Source organism: Oncorhynchus nerka, linkage group LG10 (genome assembly GCF_034236695.1).
Source record: "Oncorhynchus nerka isolate Pitt River linkage group LG10, Oner_Uvic_2.0, whole genome shotgun sequence".
In the NCBI taxonomy this organism is placed as follows: domain Eukaryota; kingdom Metazoa; phylum Chordata; class Actinopteri; order Salmoniformes; family Salmonidae; genus Oncorhynchus; species Oncorhynchus nerka.
The window spans coordinates 84,626,229-84,651,145 of record NC_088405.1 but is presented as its reverse complement, the minus strand read 5'-3'; the positions used below and the strand labels follow the sequence as shown (position 1 = coordinate 84,651,145).

At 41.0% G+C, this 24,917-nt stretch overlaps 2 protein-coding genes across 2 annotated transcripts; one reads left to right on the top strand and one right to left on the bottom strand.

Annotated features, from left to right (window-relative positions):
* Positions 1-139: 139 nt before the first annotated feature.
* LOC115136499 (cyclin-dependent kinase-like 3) lies at positions 140-11,310 on the bottom strand. The gene is made up of 13 exons (XM_029672079.2): positions 10,854-11,310; positions 10,496-10,682; positions 9,958-10,152; positions 9,442-9,620; positions 9,112-9,224; positions 7,269-7,408; positions 7,012-7,100; positions 6,575-6,719; positions 5,788-6,047; positions 5,463-5,541; positions 2,938-3,076; positions 584-680; positions 140-421 (listed from the first exon to the last, which is right to left on the bottom strand). The coding sequence occupies exons 2-13, from the start codon at positions 10,661-10,663 to the stop codon at positions 394-396; spliced, it is 1,632 nt and encodes a 543-aa protein (XP_029527939.1). The 5' UTR covers positions 10,664-10,682; positions 10,854-11,310; the 3' UTR covers positions 140-393.
* A 273-nt stretch (positions 11,311-11,583) lies between these two features.
* Positions 11,584-21,045, top strand: LOC115136181 (ubiquitin-conjugating enzyme E2 B-like). The gene is made up of 6 exons (XM_029671707.2): positions 11,584-11,749; positions 17,267-17,347; positions 17,790-17,815; positions 19,077-19,166; positions 19,346-19,434; positions 19,962-21,045. Exons 1-6 carry the CDS (start codon positions 11,706-11,708, stop codon positions 20,088-20,090), a joined length of 459 nt encoding a protein of 152 aa, XP_029527567.1. The 5' UTR covers positions 11,584-11,705; the 3' UTR covers positions 20,091-21,045.
* The last annotated feature ends 3,872 nt before the right edge of the window (positions 21,046-24,917 follow it).

Sequence of the window (24,917 nt, the reverse complement as noted above, 5' to 3'; positions counted from 1 at the left end):
GAGGGTAAGTGGACAAGGGTGTGTCTTTTATGAGTTTGAAATGCAGCCACTGACTTTTGCTGTTGCTGTAAGATGGCAACTCAGTGCAAATGCGGATGTGCCAATTGAATCTCAACAACAGTCTGGGGGGGGGGGGGGGGGTATCTTTAATTTCAATATCTTTCTTTTTGAATAGATGGTGGGGCACAGTGAGGGACATGGTGGATAAAATACTGAAAAGTGGAACAAAAAAATACATTATTCTAACTGTTGAAGTTAAAGATGCTCTGTTATCACAAAAACCAAGTGTGTCTAAAACATTTATTGTTATTCTTTTTATTATCTTCAGTCAAATGGTGTTTAGGCACATAAACCATCCTGTGCCAGGACCCAGTTAAGAATTCAGATCAACTCTCAATGGTAGTACTGTTCTCTCCAAAACCTGAAGAAAAAACATTAAATTAAGAAATAATTGTCCTGAATAACCTTGACATAGTCCTTAACTGAGTTAGGCCTCCTAGAGAGTTAATAACAACAACAGTTTATATAATACTTGTCTGTACCTATGCAACGCTTGACAAATATTTGTCAGAATCTTACCTACTTATTTCCGTGGTCAGTGAAATCGGATGACGGCAATGATGGTATTCTGGAGTCTTCTTCTCTTCCTCTGCTCTTCAGCTCCTTCCTCGAGTGCTTTGCTGAATAAAACAATAATCATGTTTCTTCTGAACACATACACTAATCTACACTTTGAAAAACCATACTTAATCTGCACAGAGAAAACCATACTTTGGTTACATATAGGGTGATGGTAACACATTACATTTACATAGGAGAGTAAAACATTCTGTATCAAGCAGCATGTTGTCAACATGGATGCGTTCACTCAACAAGTTCTATCTGTACCACATTATTAGAATCAAACATGGTCTGCTTTGGAATATATTTCTCTGATCTATATTCTGATGATATATTCTTCAGTAATCAGAACGGATTGTTTAGGCAGATATGGCCATTATCTAATCTCTCTTTTGCCCTGCCCCTGTGTGTGCGTGCGTGCGTGCCAGCACTGTCTGTTTTGCCCAGCTGGACCACTATCCATGACAAAAACATAACCCTTGCCCTCAATCACCACTGCCATGTCCCTCAAGTTCCCTCCTCACTGAGGCCCACACACACTACATCAAAATTTGAATTAGCAGTTCAATTCAAAGAAAGAGCTCAGGAATATGTATGTATCCCATGCAATGTTGGTTATTATCATAAATTAATTCTGCTCAATAGCAGAATAAAGGGCTGAGGACAAGTGGGAGGGCACAGTGAGAACTACTGATTAGTCTTCTGATTCAGTCATTTTTTACTATAGCAATACAAAGGACAAACTATACTGAACAAAAATAAACGCAACATGCAACAATTTAAACAAATTAGCAAGCCGAGATACAGCCACATCATGTGAAAGAGTGAAATGCAGTATACCTGCGTCTGAAATGGCACTATATTCCCTATATAGTGCACTACTTTTGACCGGAGCCCTATGCATTACTTTTGACCTATGGACCCAGGTCAAAATTAGTGCATTACAGAATAGGGTAACATTTGGGAACCAGCCTATAATGACAGAGGCCTGGCCAGCGTCTTATTTATTTGTCTGTGGGGGTTTTAGGCTGTGTCACAGAATTTTTGACCTTCTCTGCAGCAGATCCTCAGGAGACATTGGCACATAACACAATACAGAGAAGCGGTGGGGTGGGCCAAATCCTATAGTAACATTTGTTTCGGCCCTAATCCTAGAGCAACATTACTCCGGCCCTAATCCTAGAGCAACATTACTCCGGCCCTAATCCTAGAGCAACATTACTCCGGCCCTAATCCTAGAGCAACATTACTCCGGCCCTAATCCTAGAGCAACATTACTCCGGCCCTAATCCTAGAGCAACATTACTCCGGCCCTAATCCTAGAGCAACATTACTCCGGCCCTAATCCTAGAGCAACATTACTCCGGCCCTAATCCTAGAGCAACATTACTCCGGCCCTAATCCTAGAGCAACATTACTCCGGCCCTAATCCTAGAGCAACATTACTCCGGCCCTAATCCTAGAGCAACATTACTCCGGCCCTAATCCTAGAGCAAAATTACTCCGGCCCTAATCCTAGAATAACATTACTCCGGCCCTAATCCTAGAGTAACATTACTTCGGCCCTAATCCTAGAGTAACATTACTCCGACCCTAATCGTAGAGTAGCATTACTCCGACCCTAATCCTAGAGTAACATTACTCCGACCCTAATCCTAGAGTAACATTACTCCGGCTACATGCTCTAATGTCCTGGAGCCACACTGAGCCGTGACACCCCATTAAGTATAAACTTGGCACATCAACATTTTTCAACAACACCAAACGCCTTCAATAAATCAATGGATGTTTATCTCTGTCCTCAGGTGATTCAATGATACAAGTTATTTTAATTGATTAATACTACACAGCCCTGTAGTTTCATTCTCGTTCAGTCTTGGGCCAATTTCTTTTTGTTTTCAATTAAGTCAGACACATCATTTCCAAAATGAATCTGTCTTCAAGTCTAGTATCACATTCAATTTTGGGAATTGACTTACCGTGGGAGCTGACTTACAGTGGGAGCTGACTTACCGTGGGAGCTGACTTACCGTGGGAGCTGACTTACCGTGGGAGCTGATTTACAGTGGGAGCTGACTTACAGTGGGAGCTGACTTACCGTGGGAGCTGACTCACAGTGGGAGTAAGGTCAAGTTGCCCCTAGACACTGATCTAAGGTCAATTTGTGTTTAACTAATACCTCTATCAGTTATGGTTAAGATTTGGTGAGAGGAAGAGGATCCAAGATCTGAGAAAAAGTACAACTTCTTACATGATTTAGTAGAAAGACAAGTAAAATACAAGATAGAAAACTGAAACCAAGACAACGTTGTTTACCATCTGTAAACTTCAGCTCCATCTGGTGGCCGAACACAGGAAGTCCAGGGAAGCGCACATCCCTCATGTCTCTCACTGACTTCACCTTCTTTTTAGCCAGACTGGACATCTCAACCTGGAGGTTATTATGGCTGTCACTCTGCAATACAACCAAACACAACACAATCATAAAAATATACACAAACATAAACACACATTCAATACCTTCATGTTCTCATTAACAAGTCAAGTATACAGTCGTGGCCAAACGTTTTGAGAATAACACAAATATTAATTTTCACAAAGTTTGCTGCATCAGTGTCTTTAGATATTTTTGTCAGATGGAATACTGAAGTATAATTACAAGCATTTCATAAGTGTCAAAGGCATTTATTGACAATTACATGAAGTTGGTGCAAAGAGTTGACTTTTGCCGTGTTAACCCTTCTTTTCAAGACCTCTGCAGTCCACCCTGGCATGCTGTCAATTAACTTCTGGGCCACCTCCTGACTGATGGCAGCCCATTCTTACATAATCAATGCTTGGAGTTTGTCCGAATTTGTGGGTTTTTGTTTGTCCACCCGCCTCTTGAGAATTGACCACAAGTTCACAATGGGATTAAGGTGTGGGGAGTATCCTGACCATGGACCCAAAATATCAATGTTCTGTTCCCCGAGCCAAGGTGCTCCATCATGCTGGAAAATGCATTGTTCGTCACCAAACTGTTTCTGGATGGTTGGGAGAAGTTGCTCTCGGAGGATGTGTTGGTACCATTCTTTATTCATGGCTGTGTTCTTAGGCATAATTGTGAGTGAGCCCACTCCCTTGGCTGAGAAGCGACCCCACACATGAATGGTCTCAGGATGCTTTACTGTTGGCATGACACAGCACTGATGGTAGCGCTCACCTTGTCTTCTCCGGACAAGCATTTTTCCGGATGCCCCAAACAATCGGAAAGGGGATTCATCAGAGAAAATGACTTTATCCCAGTCCTCAGCAGTCCAATCCCTGTACCTTCTGCAGAATATCAGTCTGTCCCTGATGTTTTTCCTGGAGAGAAGTGGCTTCTTTGCTGCCCTTCTTGACACCAGGCCATCCTCCAAAAGTCTTTGCCTCACTGTACGTGCAGATGCACTCACACCTGCCTGCTGCCATTCCTGAGCAAGCTCAGTACTGGTGGTGCCCCGATCCCGCAGCTGAATCAACTTTAGGAAACGGTCCTGGTGCTTGCTGGACTTTCTTGGGCCCCCTGAAGCCTTCTTCACAACAATTGAACCACTCTCCATGAAGTTCTTGATGATCCGATAAATGGTTGATTTAGGTACAATCTTACTGGCAGCAATATCCTTGCCTGTGAATCCCTTTTTGTGCAAAGCAATGATGACGGCACATGTTTCCTTGCAGGTAACCATGGTTGACAGAGGAAGAACAATGATTCCAAGTACCACCCTCCTTTTGAAACTTCCAGTCTGTTATTCGAACTCAGTCAAAATGACAGAGTGATCTCCAGCCTTGTCCTCGTCAACACTCACACCTGTGTTAACGAAAGAATCACTGACTGATGTCAGCTGGTCCTTTTGTGGCAGGGCTGAAATGCAGTGGAAATGTTTTTTGGAGATTCAGTTCATTTGCATGGCAAAGAGGAACTGTGCCATTAATTGCAATTCATCTGATCACTCTTCATAACATTCTGGAGTATATGCTAATTGCCATCATACAAACTGAGGCAGCAGACTTTTGGCCACGACTGTACATTGATTAAATATCTTTATATACTTCCAAAGAGTATATTCTTATATAAAGATATTTAATCAATGTATACTTGACTTGTTAATGAGAACATGAAGGTATTGCATGTGTGTTTATGTTTGTGTGTATATATATATATATTTAACATAGATCACACATATATATATATATATATATATATATATATATATATATGTGTGTGATCTATGTTAAATATAATCAGGAATTTACATTAGGCTATTTGTCTGTAACTGTACTACGATAGCTGTGATAAACACTCGTCAGGGCAAAACAACAATATTTCTGTAAAAAAAATATACATGTAGAGGTCATAAGGTATTTTGAACAATAGAAGAACTAGACAGTTGTTTGCTACTATATTGTAAAAGCTTGCATTTTCACTGCGCCCAATTATTTTATATGGTAATCACGGCTGCATTCCAAGTGGGTTAACATTGTCTTCCATTATGTTTAACTTGATGACAGAAAGGGTGTATACACATAAGACACTATGTTCTGTTCTTAACATACCGGGCGAGATGTTAGGAAAACTACAACATTACTGTGGGGTGAGTCAGAGAGGCATTCCTTTGGGAGTGGAAACAATGACAAAGAGCTTGTCAGCCCTAATGACTGTTGCATGTACAGACACCCACGCACCCACCTGCTGTTACAGACATACTGTAGGCTTGGGCCAAATGTCAAGCATGTTACATAATAGAAGGTTTGGTATTTTATTTGTTTTCATGTGTCTGTGTTCCCCTTTACATGCACTGCACACACCTTTCCTTACTTACCTGAGACGGGGCATCAGTCAGCTGACTATTCCCCATGGCCAGGTCAGTAGGGCTCGGCCGTCTCTTTACCTTATCAGTGCTACAAACACAGACACAAGCATCAGCAGCTCTGACTTGGTATACCCTACCAAAGCATGCTTTTCAAGAACTGCCAGGATGAAATGACAGAACGTCCAGAATAGATAAATACGTTTAAGAATGTACACTTTGGAAGTACTGGATCTAGTGAGCCTGATACAGCTACTCTGAAATCACTGGGTGGTATTCTGAACAACACTATACCAGATAAAGCGTCCTATATGTCTCTGATCTGAGAGCCACTGACCGGGACTTGGCGACTTCCATACAGCATGGAACGGGGACAGCAGCAAAAAGATTGTTGCTGGCGTTGATGCGGGGCATGGTAAAAGCTACAGCCTTGTCCTGAGAATGAGGGGGGTCTGGGATGGAGGTAGAGGTGGAGGTAAAGGGCTGTCTGTTTGTCTGAGATGAGACAGGGCTGCAGGTCATCCTGATCTCTGACCTCCTGCCTGCCCTAGAATGCTTCTGCTCAGGCTCCTTCCCACGTCGGTCCTTCTCAGTGTCCTAAAACAAAAACAGTCAATGTGCAGTATGGCTGACTGGTATGGATGGTGTAAATCTATATTTCTACAACACCATATATATGCTTTGACTTGTAGTTACTTTAACTCTACCTACATGTACATATTACCTCAATAACCTCGACTAAGCTGTGCACCCACACATTGACTCTGTACCGTTACCCCATGTATATAGCCTCACTACTGTTATTTTACTGCTGCTCTTTAATTATTTGTTTTATTATTTTTTATTTGTTACTTATCTATTTTTTACTTCACACTTATTTTTCTTAAAACTGCATTGTTGGTTAAGGGCTTGTAAGTAAGCAATTCACTGTAAGATCTACACCTGTTGTATTCGGCGCATGTGACAAATACAATTTGATTTGATTTATTTACTTAGTTGCTCTGCCCACTTACTGCACATATAAATGGTTAAGAGCATGTGCTAAACGAACAGACCGGTAAAATGTAGAATACAGTGCTATCTTAGTGCTTTGCGCCCTGACTAAGTGTCCATGTAGTTTATACCTTCACTGGCTTTCTGTTACATGAGGATGAGGACAAGACTCCTGTTCCTTGGTCCTCTGGTGGCTCCCATGAGCTACTATGAATCCAGTGCATGCTGTTAACCTTGGCATCTTTCAGTATCAATGCCTGTATCTCTGGTATGAATCTGAAGCAGGAAGTAGCAGTTATTCAGGTCAATTGGAGTTCATGACATTATTACAACTACTAAACAGTATCTCATAAATATTAGAACATTTCAAGGAAAGTTCAAGGCTAGCAACACAAGGCAAAACAACGTGTGTGTGGCCAGACTATGACACTATGACAATGTAGTATCACATCCCCATTTTGTACGTAAGCAGGTCAGAATGTAGGTCAAGAATCTCACTCCACTCTCTTACAAGCTAATAGCTTCTCCAAGTACACTAGACATGCAAGGTTGACCGGACCCGACTCACCTTTCAACGAACCCGTCTTTGGTGAAGTACCGATGAACGAGCAACATGGAGCACGCAGCCCTGTGAGATGGATCAATCTGTAGGCATGACTAAAACAAAGAAGACCTTTATTGTAAAAGTAAACAACCCATGTCACATTCTTAGGGCCAGGCTTTTTCCTGACCATGTGACCTGCCCTGGAAATCCCCCTTGAATTCTTCAAGACAAACTCCTGTCACACTCCCTACACATTCTTCACTATCTCTCTGTAGACTTACATCCACTATTTCAGCCACTAAGAAGTGGAGTTTGTGGTACTTCCTCCTGGGGTCCCTGAGGAGCTGCACCTCAGGAAGGCTGGCCACAGCAAAGATGGGGTTCTGGAAGTACAGGTCTTGCTGATGACGGGTCAAAGGCCCTATCAAGACAAAACACCTGTGTATCAATATACCATTACATAACAGATAATAGAAGGGGAGCCATCCTGAGGTTACCTCATTCCTCAAATCATTGTACAGTACTTCAATTATCTATGTCACCCAATTATGACCATCACACATTCAGTAGTAAAACGACACTATAACAAGATAATTAGCTGTACAATCACATAGCTTCACTTCTGATTAGCATTGATAGACAGTACATGGCACTGGTTACATCCCCTGCACTCAGCGTGGTGGCAGCCATCACATCACCATGAAGTGTAATGAATCATTATTGTGACACAGAGAGTGATAAATAATCAATTTTATAATCAAATAAAATTTGATTTGATTTGATTTGAGAGTGTTGTAAATAGCTCTTTCATTCTGCTGGGAGGATGAGTTCTGTCCACAGACCGCTGGTGGAAGAGAGGAGACAGTATGTCGGCCTCTCCACGTCCCTCGCTACCCGTGGCTTCAATCTTCACTGACATTCTGACATTAGCTCCCTCCAGAGAGCCTCTCTTTTCGGAAACAGAGAGATACACACTGGGGCGGATTAGAGAGTCAAATAGCCTGAGTATCCCATTCCACCAAAGAGAATGAATGAAATACAGATTGAACCTGCTAAAAGACTCTCTAATACAGAAGGGATCACTTTAATATCTCTCTCACAGTATTAGGCATGTGTATCCCCGGCAAGTCAGTTATCCTAATGAAAACACCCAAGGAACAACCAAAAACAGCAGTGTTATCTCACTCCCCTCTATTTAGCTTGCGCTTATGTCCAGGGCCAAAATGCCAAAAGGATCATTGGGGTTTTCCTTGTACAGGCCTGGATAAAAGCCAAAATGCCACAGTTCATTTTCAGCATTGGTTTATTTGTCACTGCTGGCCAAGGATTGAATAAAGTTTATTTATAGAGCGAAGCCAATTGTCCCTCTATGGCCCCGTATTAAGCCACAAATCGACATACGATGTAAATTTGTTAAGCGTTAGGATAGGGCCAAATTCATTGGGGGGCTCTTAACCAGGAAAAAATTATGATGTTCCAAATAGCCCTATTATCTATTTGATTTAGATTTTTTAAATACAATTGTGGCCTACCCTGGCCAAACCTAACGACACTGGGAAAATTGGGCGCTGCCCTATGGGACTCCCAATCACGGCCAGTTGTGATTCAGCCTGGAATCGAACCAGGGTCTGTAGTGATACCTCTAGCTGATACTGTGACACTGAGATGTAGTGCCTTAGACCGATGCGCCATTCAGGAGCACTACTTTTGAGCAGAGCCCTATAAGCCCTGGTCAAAAGTAGTGCACAATAAAGGGAATAGGCTGCCATTTGGGATACAGATTACACTGCCTTTTTGTCTCTTTGTGACCTACTTTTCAACAATGGTGAAATCCTAGCAGGCCTGTTGCCCTACTGATGTCGGAAAAGCTTTAGGTTATCTGTGCTCCCTTCGGAGAATGGACAACAGTTTGATTAAGTGTAAATAGTTATTTTAATTACATCGACAATATTAGAGGCCTCAGATGTTATCAAGTCCACATTTCCACCATTGATGCCCACACCCTTAGCATGGTCTCAGATCTATTTTAGTCATTGTTAAGCCAATGACAATGAGTGACTATGAGTTGATGATAGCAGAAACAGACTGTCACTCAGGCTAACATACCCATTGGTTTGTACTTACCCACTTTGCTGACTATTTTGTGCACCTGGTCCAGGTCAGAAGTCCCCGTCAGAAAAGCATTGCTTGTAGCCATCTCTATAATCAAGCATCCAATGGCCCACACATCTACAGGTCTAGTAAAGAAAATTCAAAGAATCTATCATTCTAGAATGTCCTTCTAGCCAATCAGAAATTAGTATTCAACGATGCTGTGGTATAAACATGATATATCTGTACCAAAATGATGAGCAACCCTTAGAAGATTTGACATTATAATTACTGTGGTCTTATTCCATAATACATTCAAGATTGAACACTGCCCTGAGATCTGTGGTTCTGCTTGATACCCACTTGCTGTAAGTGTTGTCTGCCACTAAAAGTTCTGGGGCTCTGTACCACCTCGTGGCCACATAGTCTGTGAGAGGCTCCCCAGTCGGTGCCAAGGCTCTGGCAAACCCAAAGTCACAGAGCTTCACCACCCCAGAGTTCGAGACAAGAACATTCTCAGGTTTGACATCTCTGTGAATGATCTGTTGAGAAAAGATGCATGTTTCAAGCCAGTGAAGAACTACTGTTTTACTGTCAACAAGTTTCTTTCTTTAATATTGTTCAATGCCCTTCATAATAGCTAATTAAACTTGTAGTTTTAAACTTGTCAGTTGGCACATCATGTATCTTCCTGTGCACTCACTAGGCAGAATCTATGAAATGAGAATAATATATATGCCATTTAGCAGACACTTTTATCCAAAGCAACTTAGTCATGCATGCATAGATTTTATGCACGGGTGGACCCAAGAATCAAACCCACTATCCTGGCATTGCAAGCACTATGCTCTACCAACTGAGCTACAGAGGAATACTTGCATTGCTGGTGTGAAGGTAATCCATGGCTCGTAGAATTTGGAACATGTACTTTCTGAGGCGCTTGCTGTCCAAACCACGAGGATATCTCTCTAGGTCTTCCAGAACTGTGCGGTCAATGTACTCAAAGACAACATACAAGCGCTTCTTGAACCGGAATACCTCCAGCATGTTCACAAGGTTCTCATGGCGAAATTTCTGTGTAAAGACATATATGAACAGAATTAACATTGTAGTAGTATGCTGTTATCAGGGATGTGACATTAGTTGGACTGTACCCGATATTTGAGACAGTCACAGTAACACTGCTGCTTTATGTGGAACTGATCAATAGAGTGTTGGACTAGTAACCGGAAGGTTGCAAGTTCAAACCCCCAAGCTGACAAGGTACAAATCTGTCGTTCTGCCCCTGAACAGGGAGTTAACCCCCTGTTCCTAGGCCGTCATTGAACATAAGAATTTGTTCTTAACTGATCTTGCCTAGTTAAATAAAGGTTAAAAATAATAATAATAATAATATTTTAAAAAATAAGTTCCTCACCCTCAGAAGTTTGATTTCTCTCATGATAACCTTTTTCATGGTTTTGTCCTCTTCCTTGTCATTGAACCTCTTGATGGCCACAATGTGTCCAATCTCCTTGTGTCGACACTTCATCACTGTACCATAGCTCCCCTCACCCACGACGCCAAGGTTCTCATACATATCCATCTTCCTTCAGTGGGCTGTCCTTGAGCACATATGGATAAATGTATTCATATTCATTTCAAAGCAGAAACAGATATAAAGGCATACAAAATACATACAACATCGAGTGTAATACTTTCAAATGTACAGTGAAAACAGGGTCATATACCCTACAACGCGATTACACAAAACACAATGTGGTCAAAATACTTACTGCTGAGTAGATACAAAGATTATGTTCATGTATTTTTTTCTCCTGGCTTTACTGCTCTCATAAATTACACAATTTCATGTTTGAAATAAACGCTGCCTCTAACTGACAGACCACTTCATGTTTGAAAAACACACTTCAGGTTTTCTTCCCAGAATTATTCCACCCCAGAATAATTCTGTCACAAACAAAAAGGTAAAGGAATGAAATTAGAATGTGGTCACCATAACAACAGGCAAAGTTGATAACAATTGAGAGGCGTTCTAGAACATTCCACATGGATACAGTGGAATTAACCAAGTGAATAATTAGGTTTGAGCTGACATGTAAACTAGTCTTTACACCAAGAAATGACCATAACCATGGACACATGGTCAACTTGATATATGGTTTCTTTGCTACACATGACTTGAAAATGTAAATAATGCTTCAGAGACTACACATCAGCATATGTATCCATGTTGCAACTGGTCGAGTGACTGATGAAGTGATGCAGTTGGGATTAAACCATTATTTCTTGAGGAAAGGGTTAGCTTGTTAAATAAAAACAAACAACCGTTTATGTGATGTATGATAGACGACACTTTGAATACTAACCAAGTATAGGTGTCGTGTAAATTGCATGTACTGTTCACATATTGGATGAAATGTGTTAATTTGATAACATTCACACTACTCATAGTGAAAGTGGACTATTCCAAACGAATGTTCTTGCTTGTTTCCCCTGTGGAAGTACATGACGTCACTGTAGTTGTTTTGGAGAGAAGAAAAGGGCACAGACGGAAGATTTACCCAAAATAAAACCGGTTTCAACAGATTTTTATGACCAAAGTATAATTTTTTACGTTTTGAATCATGTCTACTCCGGCTAGAAGACGACTTATGAGAGATTTCAAAAGGTAGTGCAACGTTTTGGCTCTGCTCTTGTGTGTTGTATTTAGCTAGCTAACGCGTTAGCTAATTTGAGGCCTGCAGTACATGTACACTGTTGTTTGTAGTTAACGTTAGCTAATCATAGAGCCAGTCATTAATTGAGTACTTTGTACTGACTGTCTGATACCTAACTAGTTGTAGTACTAGGTCAATAATGTTGCTTCAATTAGCCAGCTAGAATGCATGCTAGAACTACATTGTCATACAGATGTTAGCTATCTAACCAGCTAACGTTAACTTGTTTTTAAAAAAAAATGTATAGCTAGGTACAGTAACGTTATCTAGCTAAATCGAACTCGTCTGTCCCTCTGCATTTAGCTAACGTTAAATAGTTTAGTAAGGAAATTAAACTCTTAGTTAGCCAAATACTTATTAACTTACTAACGTTAGATACCTACCAAATTTATTTGATTTGTATCGATAAAAAAGGATGCGCTAGCTGAGTTAAACTACTAGTAAACTAGCTAGGTTGCTAATCTCAGTGTACTGATGGTCGGACAGGTGTTACACAACCCTAACTTCTGATTGTGTTGCCCTGCTCTTGTATGCCGTATTTCCAGACATATGTATTTAGGGACAACATTCAGCAACATTTTATGTAGGCAATAGTATAAGTATTCAGTTATGTGAAAGGAGAAACTCCCAAAATTGGGATTAGGCATAGGTTTCAGAAGTAGGCCTTTATTCCTGATGAGGACAAACCCACCTGGCCAGGGCTTCATGTAAAGCCCTGGCAGCTACCGTCTGTTTGATTTCAGATGGCATCTGCCTGGGCAAGCCAATTAGTTACACTATAGCAGCTCAATGTCTGTCTCCAGAAGAGTCTGTAGCACACCTGTCAATGGAAAAAGGTGATACTTAGGAACTCCATGGAGACTCGTGTAGATGTGCATATACAGTTGAAGTCAGAAGTATACATTTAAACTCTGTTTTTCCTGACATTTAATCCTAGTAAAAATTCCCTGTCTTAGGTCAGTTAGGATCACCACTTTATTTTAAGAATGTGAAATGTCAGAATAATAGTAGAGAGAATGATTTATTTCAGCTTTTATTTCTTTCATTACATTCCCAGTGGGTCAGAAGTTTACATACACTCAATTACTATTTGGTAGCATTGCCTTTAAATTGTTTAACTTGGGTCAAACATTTTGAGTAGCCTTCCACAAGCTTCCCACAATAAGTTGGGTGATTTTTGGCCCATTCCTCCTGATAGAGCTGGTGTAACTGAGTCAGGTTTGTAAGCCTCCTTGCTCGCACATGCTTTTTCAGTTCTGCCCACATTTTCTATAGGATGGAGGTCAGGGCTTTGTGATGGCCACTCCAATACCTTGACTTTGTTGTCCTTAAGCCATTTTGCCACAACTTTGGAAGTATGCTTGAGGTCATTGTCCATTTGGAAGACCCATTTACAACCAAGCTTTAACTTCCTGACTGATGTATTGATGTTGCTTCAATATATATTCACTTAATTTTCCTACCTCATGAAGCCATCTATTTTGTGAAGTGCACCAGTCCCTCCTGCAGCAAAGCACCCCCACAACATGTTGCTGCCACCCCTGTGCTTCACGGTTGGGATGAGGTTCTTTGGTTTGCAAGCCTCCCCCTTTTTCCTCCAAACATAACGATGGTCATTATGGCCAAACAGTTCTATTTTTGTTTCATCAGACCAGAGAACATTTCTCCAAAAAGTAAGATCTTTGTCCCCATGTGCAGTTGCAAACCGTAGTCTGGCTTTTATTACTGTTTTGGAGCAGTGGCTTCTTCCTTGCTGAGCGGCCTTTCAGGTTGTCGATATAGGACTCGTTTAACTGTGGATATAGATACTTTTGTACCTGTTTCCTCCAGCATCTTCACAGGGTCCTTTGCTGTGCTGGGATTGATTTGCACTTCTCGCACCAAAGTACGTTCATCTCTAGGAGACAGAACGAGTCTCATTCCTGAGTGGTATGACGGTTGCGTGGTGCCATGGTGTTTATACTTGCATACTATTGTTTGTACAGATGAACGTAGTACCTTCAGGTGTTTGGAAATGGCTCCCACGGATGAACCAGACTTGTTACAATGTTTTTTGGGGGGTCTTGGCTGATTTATTTTTATTTTCCCATGATGTCAAGCAAAGAGTCACTGAGTTTGAAGGTAGGCATTGAAATACATCCACAGGTACACCTCCAATTGACTCAAATGATGTCAAATAGCCTATCAGAAGCTTCTAAAGCCATGACACAATTTTCTGGAATTTTCCAAGCTGTTTGAAGGCAGTCAACTTAGTGTATGTAAACGTCTGACCCACTGGAGTTGTGATAAAGTGAATTATAAGTGACATAATCTATCTGTAAACAATTGTTGGAAATATTATTTGTCATGCACAAAGTAGATGTCCTAACTGACTTGCCAAAACTATAGTTTGTTAATTAACAAGAAATTTGTGGAGTGGTTGAAAAACAAGTTTTAATGACTCCAACCTAAGTGTATGTAAACTTCTGATTTCAACTGTATAGTAACATTATAATCCTTTTCTACCCTACTCTACTTGGCTGCCTCTGCCACCTATTGGCCTTGGAGTGTGGAGCATTCCTTGATAAGCATTGTGTGTTTGATCAATGGTTTGTTGAATTATATCTCACAGAACACATACTTATAGAACTACATTGTTCATAAGATATGTATTTGTAGCCTACATCACAAGACAAGTATCTGACAGCATCAAGATTTCCTTGCAGGGAACAACAACATTACAAGTACTACCCTAATAAAGCATAATTAAAATGTGACTCACAATGGATAGCAGCACTGTGCAGTAGCCTTTCATTTTACAGTGGGTAGGGAGCTAACAGTAAACGGGGTTAATTGTGGTGGTATTTTCTGTAGAGACTTGTAGATGGATCTGAGAAATACAGTTTACCTTGTGCATGAAGGAAAGCTGTTAAAGTTAGATTTTTTACGTGGTGAGATTTTGGAATGACACTGCTGGATTTAGTAACAAAATATGCTAGACAAGTTGGATCATTTTGTCTGTAAAAATTAATTATGTGAGTAATGACAGTGGAAACACTTTTTTTCATGTGCCGATATTGATATTAGAGTTTGACCGATTATGATTTTTCAACTCTGATACCGATTATTGAAGGACCAAAAAAGTCCGATACTGGTAAATCGGACGATTTTTATTTATTTATATATTTATTTCTAATAATGACAATTACAATAATACTGAATGAACACTTATTTTAACTTAATATAATACATCAATAAAATCAATTTAGCCTCAAATAAATAATGAAACATGTTCAATTTGGTTTAAATAATGCAAAAACAAAGTGTTGGAGAAGAAAGTAAACGTGCAATATGTGCCATGTAAGAAAGCTAACGTCTAAGTTCCTTGCTCAGAACTTGAGAACATATGAAAGCTGGTGGTTCCTTTTAACATGAATGAGTCTTCAATATTCCCAGGTAAGATGTTTTAGGTTGTAGTTATTATAGGACTATTTCTCTCTATACCATTTGTATTTAATTAACCTTTGACTATTGGATGTCCTTATAGGCACTTTAGTATTGCCAGTGTAACAGTGTAGCTTCCGTCCCTCTCCTCGCTCGAACCAGGAACACAATGACAACAGCCACCCTCGAAGCAGCGTTACCCATGCAGAGCAAGGGGAACAACCTCTCAGAGCGAGTGACGTTTGAAACGCTATTAGCGCGCACTCCGTTACCTAGCTCGCCATTTCACATCGGTTACACAAGCCTAATCTCGGGAGTTGATCGGCTTGAAGTCATAAACAGCGCAATGCTTGACGCACAACGAAGAGCTGCTGGCAAAACGCACGAAAGTGCTGTTTGAATGAATGCTTACGAGCCTGCTGCTGCCTACCATCGCTCAGTCATACTGCTCTATCAAATCATAGACTTAGTTATAACATAACACACAGAAATACGAGCCTTAGGTCATTAATATGGTCGAATCCGGAAACTATCATCTCGAAAACAAGACGTTTATTCTTTCAGTGAAATACGGAACCGTTCCGTATTTTATCTAAGGGGTGGCATCCATTAGTCTAAATATTCTTGTTACATTGCATAACCTTCAATGTTATGTCATAATTACGTAAAATTCTGGCCAATTAGGCGGCCCAAACTGTTGCATATACACTGACTCTGAGTGCAATGAACGCAAGAGAAGTGGCACAATTTCACCTGGTTAATATTGCCTGCTATCCTGGATTTCTTTTAGCTAAATACGCAGGTTTAAAAATATATACTTCTGTGTATTGATTTTAAGAAAGGCATTGGTGTTTATAGTTAGGTACACATTGGAGCAACGATACGCACCGCATCGATTATATGCAACGCAGGACAAGCTAGATAAACTAGTAATATCATCAACCATGTGCAGTTAACGAGTGATTATGATTGTTTTTTATAAGGTAAGTTTAATGCTAGCTAGCAACTTACTTTGGCTTACTGCATTCGCGTAACAGGCAGTCTCCTCGTGGAGTGCAATGAGGCACGTGGTTAGAGCGTTGGACTAGTTAACTGTAAGGTTGCAAGATTGAATCCCCTGAGCTGACGAGGTGAAAATCTGTCGTTCTGCCCCTGAACGAGGGAGTTAACCCACCGTTCCTAGGCCGTCATAGAAAATAAGAATGTGTTCTTAACTGACTTGCCTAGTTAAATAAAGATTAAATAAAGGTGTATGTATATATTTTTTTAATGGCCAAATCGGTGTCCAAAAATACAGATTTCCGATTATGAAAACATGAAATCGGCCCTAATTAATCGGCCATTCCGATTAATCGGTCGACCTCTAATTGATATTATAACCATCATATCGAAGTATGTGATATGTTGTGTGATCCTCCCACTGTGAAAGCATTCAGTTTATTAGGCTACAGATGAAATAAGTTAGGAACTTCACTGGGTGGTGAAAGTGCAAGGTGATGAGCTTGATGAGCCTTTCCAATAAATATTGAGGGTCTTATTCTGGTGACATGTTTGATGCTTGGCTGCCGTTTGACAAAAAAAATATAAATTATTTTGTCCATAATAATCTCATGTAGGTGGCCTACCTGCACTGTATCTGTGAGCTGTTGGCTAGAGCACACGTTCCAAGATCTGAGTGGGGACATTCACTATAACGCAACATCAGTAGTGTTGAAAATACATGGGAATTTAACCGCAAGTTATTTTTATGTGCACTATGCTATCATGCACAGCCTTTTATCTGCAACAAGTCAATTTGATGGGAACATCATTGGTGGGAAAATTTGCATATTTTTTTATGTGCAGATTTGAGAATATTTGCATTAAAATCTGTCACCAATCCAATGGAAACCTAGCAATAGCATTTCAGTTGAACTATTTTCTTGTTCACATAACTTTTGTACTCATGGTAGAAGAAGGCACATAGATATCTTCTTGTTTCTAAAAACAGTCATCTGGGTTTTAAGTTTAATTCTATTGTTTCCTCTCCGTTTCTCTTTCCTCAGACTTCAAGAAGACCCACCAACTGGTGTGAGTGGTGCTCCATCAGAGAATAACATCATGCTTTGGAACGCGGTTATTTTTGGGTGAGTGTTCTAAAGCCACCCTTCTCATTTTGCCAGTCTGATCATCCTGGCATGGCACCAGGACCGTACGGATAACGTGGATATGGGCAAGTTGAGCTGTGGTTTAGTCAGAGAGGGAGGTGTGTGTGTGTGTGTTGGCTGAGGGTTAGGCTAGATGGTGACATGTAGTTGTTGAGCTGTGGAAGGCCAGTGTGCCATATATAAAGTTAATTAGAAATGAGAGCATTTGTATTAATCCCAGTAATGTATGGTATTGTCATACTCATTAATTTACCTTCTATTGTAATGTGCTATTAATAGGCCGTATCAAGATTGTAATTGTTACAACGGGGAAGTGTATAAGGAGTGGTATTGTGGCAATATGTTTGTTTTGGTAGTCAGGGTCAAATCGCTAATATGAATTTGTTACAGTGCAAGTAATTGTTCCTTCCTTTATTTGCAGGCCTGTGGCTACACCGTTTGAGGATGGTAAGTAAAAATGTTTTACTAAATCAATTACTAAACTTAGTTTATCATCATTACTTTAACTCATGACCTGGTTGCAATCGTCCTAACCAAGAGCAAAGTCAGTCTTTGTATTCTTTTGGGGTCCCGAGTGGCGCAGCAGTCTAATGCACTGCATCTCAGTGCAAGAGGCAGTCCCTGGTTCGAATCCAGGCTGTATCACATCCGGCTGTGATTGGGAGTCCCACAGGGCGGCACACAATTGGCCCAGCGTCGTCCAGGTTTGGCCTGGATAGGCCATCATTGTACATTTACATTACATTTAAGTCATTTAGCAGACGCTCTTATCCAGAGCGACTTACAAATTGGTGCGTTCACCTTAAGACATCCAGTGGAACAGCCACTTTACAATAGTGCATCTAAATCTTTTAAGGGGGTGAGAAGGATTACTTTATCCTATCCTAGGTATTCCTGAAAGAGGTGGGGTTTCAGGTGTCTCCGGAAGGTGGTGATTGACTCCGCTGTCCTGGCGTCGTGAGGGAGTTTGTTCCACCATTGGGGGGCCAGAGCAGCGAACAGTTTTGACTGGGCTGCGCGGGAACTGTACTTCCTCAGTGGTAGATAGGTGAGCAGGCCAGAGGTGGATGAACGCAGTGCCCTTGTTTGGGTGTAGGGCCTGATCAGAGCCTGGAGGTACTGAGGTGCCGTTCCCCTCACAGCTCCGTAGGCAAGCACCATGGTCTTGTAGCGGATGCAAGCTTCAACTGGAAGCCAGTGGAGAGAGCGGAGGAGCGGGGTGACGTGAGAACTTGGGAAGGTTGAACACCAGACGGGCTGCGGCGTTCTGGATGAGTTGTAGGGGTTTAATGGCACAGGCAGGGAGCCCAGCCAACAGCGAGTTGCAGTAATCCAGACGGGAGATGACAAGTGCCTGGATTAGGACCTGCGCCGCTTCCTGTGTGAGGCAGGGTCGTACTCTGCGGATGTTGTAGAGCATGAACCTACAGGAACGGGCCACCGTAATAAGAATTTGTTCTTAACTCACTTGCCTAGTTAAAGGTAAAAAAAAATATTAAAACATTCTAAAGTGTGATATATTTTGACAGGTTCATGACTGCTGCCTTTTTGAGTTTTGCATATATACTGGGTGAGCCTTCATATTCAGGCTTATATTAGTCATGTCAGACTGTGGGGTGGGAGTGGACAAGACATGTATTTTGCAACACATTTCATTGTACCTATCCGGTGTATGTGACAACTCATTTTTTTGTACTTGTCTCCGCAGGAACTTTTAAGCTTGTGATAGAATTTTCAGAAGAGTACCCTAACAAGCCACCCACGGTTCGATTTATCTCCAAAATGTTTCACCCAAATGGTAAGAGTCCTTATGGACACATTCAAGATGTCCTAAATACTTTAGCCATGTTCTTGATGGGATAGGGAACACATTATGAACTTTTCAGCATTTCGCTTTTTAATGAGAGTAAGCTATTCTGTTTCATGATTGTGTATAAATGTTTCTTAGAAATTAAAACAATCATTTTGATCTTGTAGTTTATGCAGATGGCAGTATATGTTTAGACATCCTTCAGAATCGTTGGAGCCCCACATATGATGTGTCGTCCATTCTGACGTCTATCCAGGTTGGTTTGTAATTCTCTCCTCTATCAGTCTGACATAATAATATATTACTGTGTGTTTCTATATTTTACAAATGTACGTTTCTTTATGTAGTGTACTTCATTGTTGTTTTGCAGTATGTTCTGTGGGGAAAACAATTCACTGCAGAGTAGATATCTGATCATAGCAGCAACCTTTGGGTCACACCTTATTTGGATAGTCCATCTGTAGATGGTCATACTATCGGTTGATAAGCAAACTGCTTGCTAAGTTTACGGTTAGAGTAAGGGTTAGTAGATAGTCCATCTGTAGATGCTCTACAGACTATATACATAGTGTTACCTACATTTTGTTGTGGTATTTCTGCTCCTCGATATACATAAGACTGTGACTCGGCTACCTCACTAAAGGTGTAGGGTTCAAGAACCACACAATATTTCATAATGGTGTAGGGTCCAAGAACCACACTTTCATACCGGTGTAGGGGTCCAAGAACCAGTTTCATACCGGTACATTCAATCACTCTTTTTGTGTGTGTGTGTGTCGACAGTCGCTGTTGGATGAGCCAAATCCTAACAGTCCAGCAAACAGCCAGGCTGCACAGCTTTATCAAGAAAACAAGCGGGAGTATGAGAAGAGAGTTTCTGCCATCGTGGAGCAGAGCTGGGTGGACTCCTAACACATCTTCCACCCCGGCTTCTCATCACTCGTATCAAATACTTACATCTTTCATTTAGCTCCTCCAAGAAAAGAAGTCAACATCAGAAGAACTAAAGTGCCACCAGAAAATAATAAAAAAACAAGTAGGGACTTTTACTTGCTTGCCAATACAACTGAGGAAAATCTGATTTTTGTTTTTTTTATTGCATGATGTGAAATAAGTTATTGCAAGCATAATTTGTAATATATATTTTTTGTTGGATTGATGCTGTTAAGTTTATACAAACTTATTTTGTAACATCTCTTGGTTTGAACAGAACTTAATTGGAAGAAAACCATAAAACATTATTTGTTGAGTGAGTGGCTTCCTCAAATTCTGCATTGTTTGTCATGTAGCATTAATTTTAAACCAATTGTCCAGCTATAAAGCAGACAGCTTCTCTTGCCCCCATCCTGGTAGTAGTTTCAAATTACCTTCCTGAATAAAAGGAGTCAGTACTATTCATCACGATAACTAGGGCATTCTGCATGTCGACAAAAAAGAAACTGGTTGCCAACCTTTTCTAAAAGATGGCTGATGTGATCTGTAACAGTTTTATCGAGTTCAAGTACAGTGGCACTTGTAAGAGGACATTTGGAGTTTGGCTCATCTAGGAACATGGACAGATAGTGGAAACCAGACACATCAGGACTACAGAATAAGGGCTGATTGCAACACAAATCCATGCATCTGCTTTTTCTCCAAGCCTGGAAATGTTTTGTTTTTTTCACGCTTGCATTTCTCTTCACTTTATCTTGTACCCAATGAAAGGTAGCTTGCTTGAGATTTTTTTTGTGACAGACTGTACGGGTCATATTGTAGCTCATGGTTTATTTCACCTTAGAAGGGATGTGTTATACATTTGTGAATTTACTCTAAAAACAAAGTATACTTATATGCTGTATAAACATAAAACACATTTTTCAGACTTTGAGATGATTTTGATTTCAGCTCATTTGTTTTACTTGAGTGCAGCTGTGGCATTGTGTGAGTCTTATGTGGAGGGATATTCAACTCTTACACAAGGTCCAGAGCCTGCTGGTTTTCTTTTCTACCTGATAATTAATTGCACCCACCTGGTGTCCCAGGTCTAAATCAGTCTCTGATTAGAGGGGAACAATGAAAAAAGGAGTGGAACTGGTTGAGGTCCAGAGTTGACAGGGCTATGGTAAATAATCCTCATCCCTGCATCCTCAATGGGGAGTAGCAGGCCACCAGGAACCTCCCAAGAGCCAAATACATACCAGCTAGTAGACCGGGGATCTGTGGGAATGTGCAACCAGAGGTAGTAGATAAGACTGACAGGGGGCAGTGTTCCCCTTAATGCCCAATGGGCACGCTCCAGGGTCTGATGTGTGTGGTGAATTCATAACAAAACTGTTTAAGAACCAAACGGCGCAAAACAAGCTTCTGTTGAACATATTCAAGTAGGTCCTTCCATTACGCTGATTCTATTGCAACTGAGAACACAATTTTGGCTCACAATAGGACAAATTCAGGTAGGTCCCTCCCTGTTTCGTATGCTCGGTTTATAAACAGTTTCTGTAATTGATTGAATACACCCCTGGAGTGTATTCATTTATGTCAGTTGTTGTAAAATGTTTCTTATACGGAACGGGGACAGACCTACCTGAATTTGTTTAATAGAAACTTGTTTGTTGCAAAAAGGTTTTGTTTCCTGCAATTTGGACATAACTACATCCCAGCACAAACTAGAAAGCACATTGGCGCAGAAGATCTGAGGTTTATCCCCTCTGGTTCAATGCCTTTTGAGGAAGCAAAGGGGAGAAATCAAGGTAGTACAATGTTCACCCTGGGGTAATTTGGGAGAACTGAGAATATGTGAAGACCAAATGGAAAGCCCTTTTCTGGACACCTTCAAAAATGGTACTTGAATCTGAGATGCACAGCTGCAGACTTTGATTGAACATGTAAAAAGCGTAACTCATCACACGGCATATTCCTGGCCTTACCATGCTTTGTTCTTGCAACATTTTCCCACCCATTTTATTCTCATAATGGGCCTCGAGTTTATTAGATATTGAATCAGGCAAGTCACCAAAAATTATTTTAATGTATAAAATGTTTAGCTTGTGTTACATGTGTTGTAATACACACACAAAAAAAAAACAATAAGAAGCTTGCATGTTATTAAAATAACATTTTAAAACCATATGCAGCTGAGTAAAGTTGGACAGTAACGTAATCCATCCATGATGGAGCAGGTCATCCAATCATCGTTTCTGAAGGAGGAAGACAAAATGATTATGGTTGTGTGTCCTTACACTGTTACCTTGCCTCCTTTGGTCTGTTTTGGAAGGCATAGCTAGAGACTAGACACCAGCCTAATTGCTTTCAACGGTCTTATCTTTTCTAGATTTGTGTTCATGAAAAAAGGCAAGGCAGGAAGAGGAAGCATTATTTTGGTATGAAATATAACCAACCTGATTTTTCATGATCTCATCTCTGGTTTTGAAAACAGGGGCATCCTCCACAACAATTCCTTCAGCCATTTCATTCACTTTCTCCAAGAGGTCTGTACTGTATCTGAGAGAACATACAGGAACAGCAGTTAGTCAGCTACCTATATTGCATGCCATACATTTGGTATATTAAGTTAAAATGCATTTTAGCTAAATAGCAAGTCAAGAAGTCAATGCACGCGATGGGTATTTATTGTTAACTCACCGACAGCCAAGAAACACGTTGTTGGCCCATACCATGGACAAAGCAAGCAGCTGATCAATGTGTGGGTCCTCAAAGTCGTTTATATTTCTGAATAGGAATGCCCTTCTGGCCTTCCAATGTTTTTCACTTTCGGAGATACCACGATATGTATCTACAAGCTCGGACAAATGCCTGTTTTGTTCAATGAATTCCTCGATATCACCCTCGGCCATTTCGACAAGTACACAAGACTTCCTAACACACAAATGATTGTACGCAGAAGCAGAACGGAAGGCAGGAAGCTATTCCTTCTATGGTATTCTGTCGGTCTGCCATCTACTGGATGGGGTGAAAACTGATAAACGTTAACTCAAAATAACAGGGATAAGGGAAGGGTGAAAAAAGATACTTCTAAATTTCTAAAGTAAACAAAAACTTTACTCCTTCAGTCGGATTAAAAGGTATACTCAGATCCCTACACAGGCTCAGGAACCTGGGAGGGATGGCCTCTTCATTCAGTATTCCCTGTAACAATTTCGCCTGTCCTGGAGATCCAGAAAGCATTTTGCTGCCTTCACAATGATATTTAGCTTCTTAGATGTTTTATTAGTTTGAGAAGTTCAATTTATTACTTGCGCAATAAATGCTACAAAGTCTACCTTCTTCACTGTTAAGCCGAAACCATGTCAAAACTTGCGTGCGAGAGTAAAAAGCGTCAATTCACATACACTGCGTAGTGCATGCCAACTTAATTGTCATGAGAATCCATAATAAACCGTTGTATTTGTTATGTTCGCTATGTAGCCCTTGTATATTTTTGTTGTGTGCTCCTTTAGACTCACCGTATCTGTCATATGGGAGCCACTATGGCTGCATTAAACAGTTACGTTTAAAGGCTCCCGAGTGGCACTACATTTTAGTGCATAATGCGTCACTGCAGGCCCTGTTTCCAATCCAGGCTGCGTCACACCCGGCAGTGATTGGGAGTCCCATTGGGTGGCGCACAATTGGCTCAACGTCGTCCGTGTTTGGCCGGGGTAGGCTGTCATTTTTAAATAGGATTTTGTTCTCAACTGACTTGCCTAGTTAAATAATAACATTTTAGCAAAGAAATGTTTTCACATTTCTACAAAATAAAATACAGAAATACCTTATTTACATAAGTATTCAGACCCTTTGCTATGAAACACGAAATTGTGCTCAGGTGAATCCTGTTTCATTTGATTACCCTTGAGATGTTTCTACAACCTGATTGGAGTCCACCTGGAGTAAATTAAATTGATTGGACATGATTTGGAAAGGCACACATCTGTATAAGGTCCCACCCCACAGTTGACAGTGCATGTCAGAGCAAAAACCAAGCCTTGAGGTTGAAGGAATTGTCTGTTGAGCTCAGAGACAGGATTGTGTTGAGGCACAGATCTGGGGAAGGGTATCAACAAATGTCTGCGGCATTGAAGGTCCCCAAGAACACAGTGGCCTCCATCATTCTTAAATGGAAGAAGTTTGGAACCAACAAGACTCTTCCTATCGCTGGCCACCCGGCCAGCCAAACTGAGCAATCGGGGAGAAGGGCCTAGGTCAGGGAAGTGAAACCGGATGGTCACTCTGACATAGCTCCAGGGTTAGTCTGAGGAGATGGGAGAATATTCCAGAAGGACAACCATCTCTGCAGCACTCCCCCAATCAGGACTTTACCATCCCCACGGTGAAGCATGGTGGTGGCAGCATCATGCTGTGGGGATGTTTTTCAGCAGCAGGGGCTGGGAGACTAGTCAGGATTGAGGGAAAGATGAACAGAGCAAAGAACAGAGAGATCCTTGATGAAAACCTGCTCCAGAACGCTTAGGACCTCAGACTGGGATGAAGGTACACCTTCCTACAGGACAACGACCCTAGGCACACAACCAAGACAACGCAGGCGTGGTTTCAATACAAATCTCTGAATGTCCTTGAGTGGCCCAGCCAGAGCCCAGACTTGAACCTGATCAAACATCTCTGGAAAGACCTGAAAATAACTGTGCAGCAACGCTCCCCATCCAACCTGACAGAGCTTGAGAGTATATGCAGAGAGGAATGGGAGAAACCCCCAAAAAACAGGTGTGCCAAGCTTGTAGCGTCATACCCAAAAAGACTAGA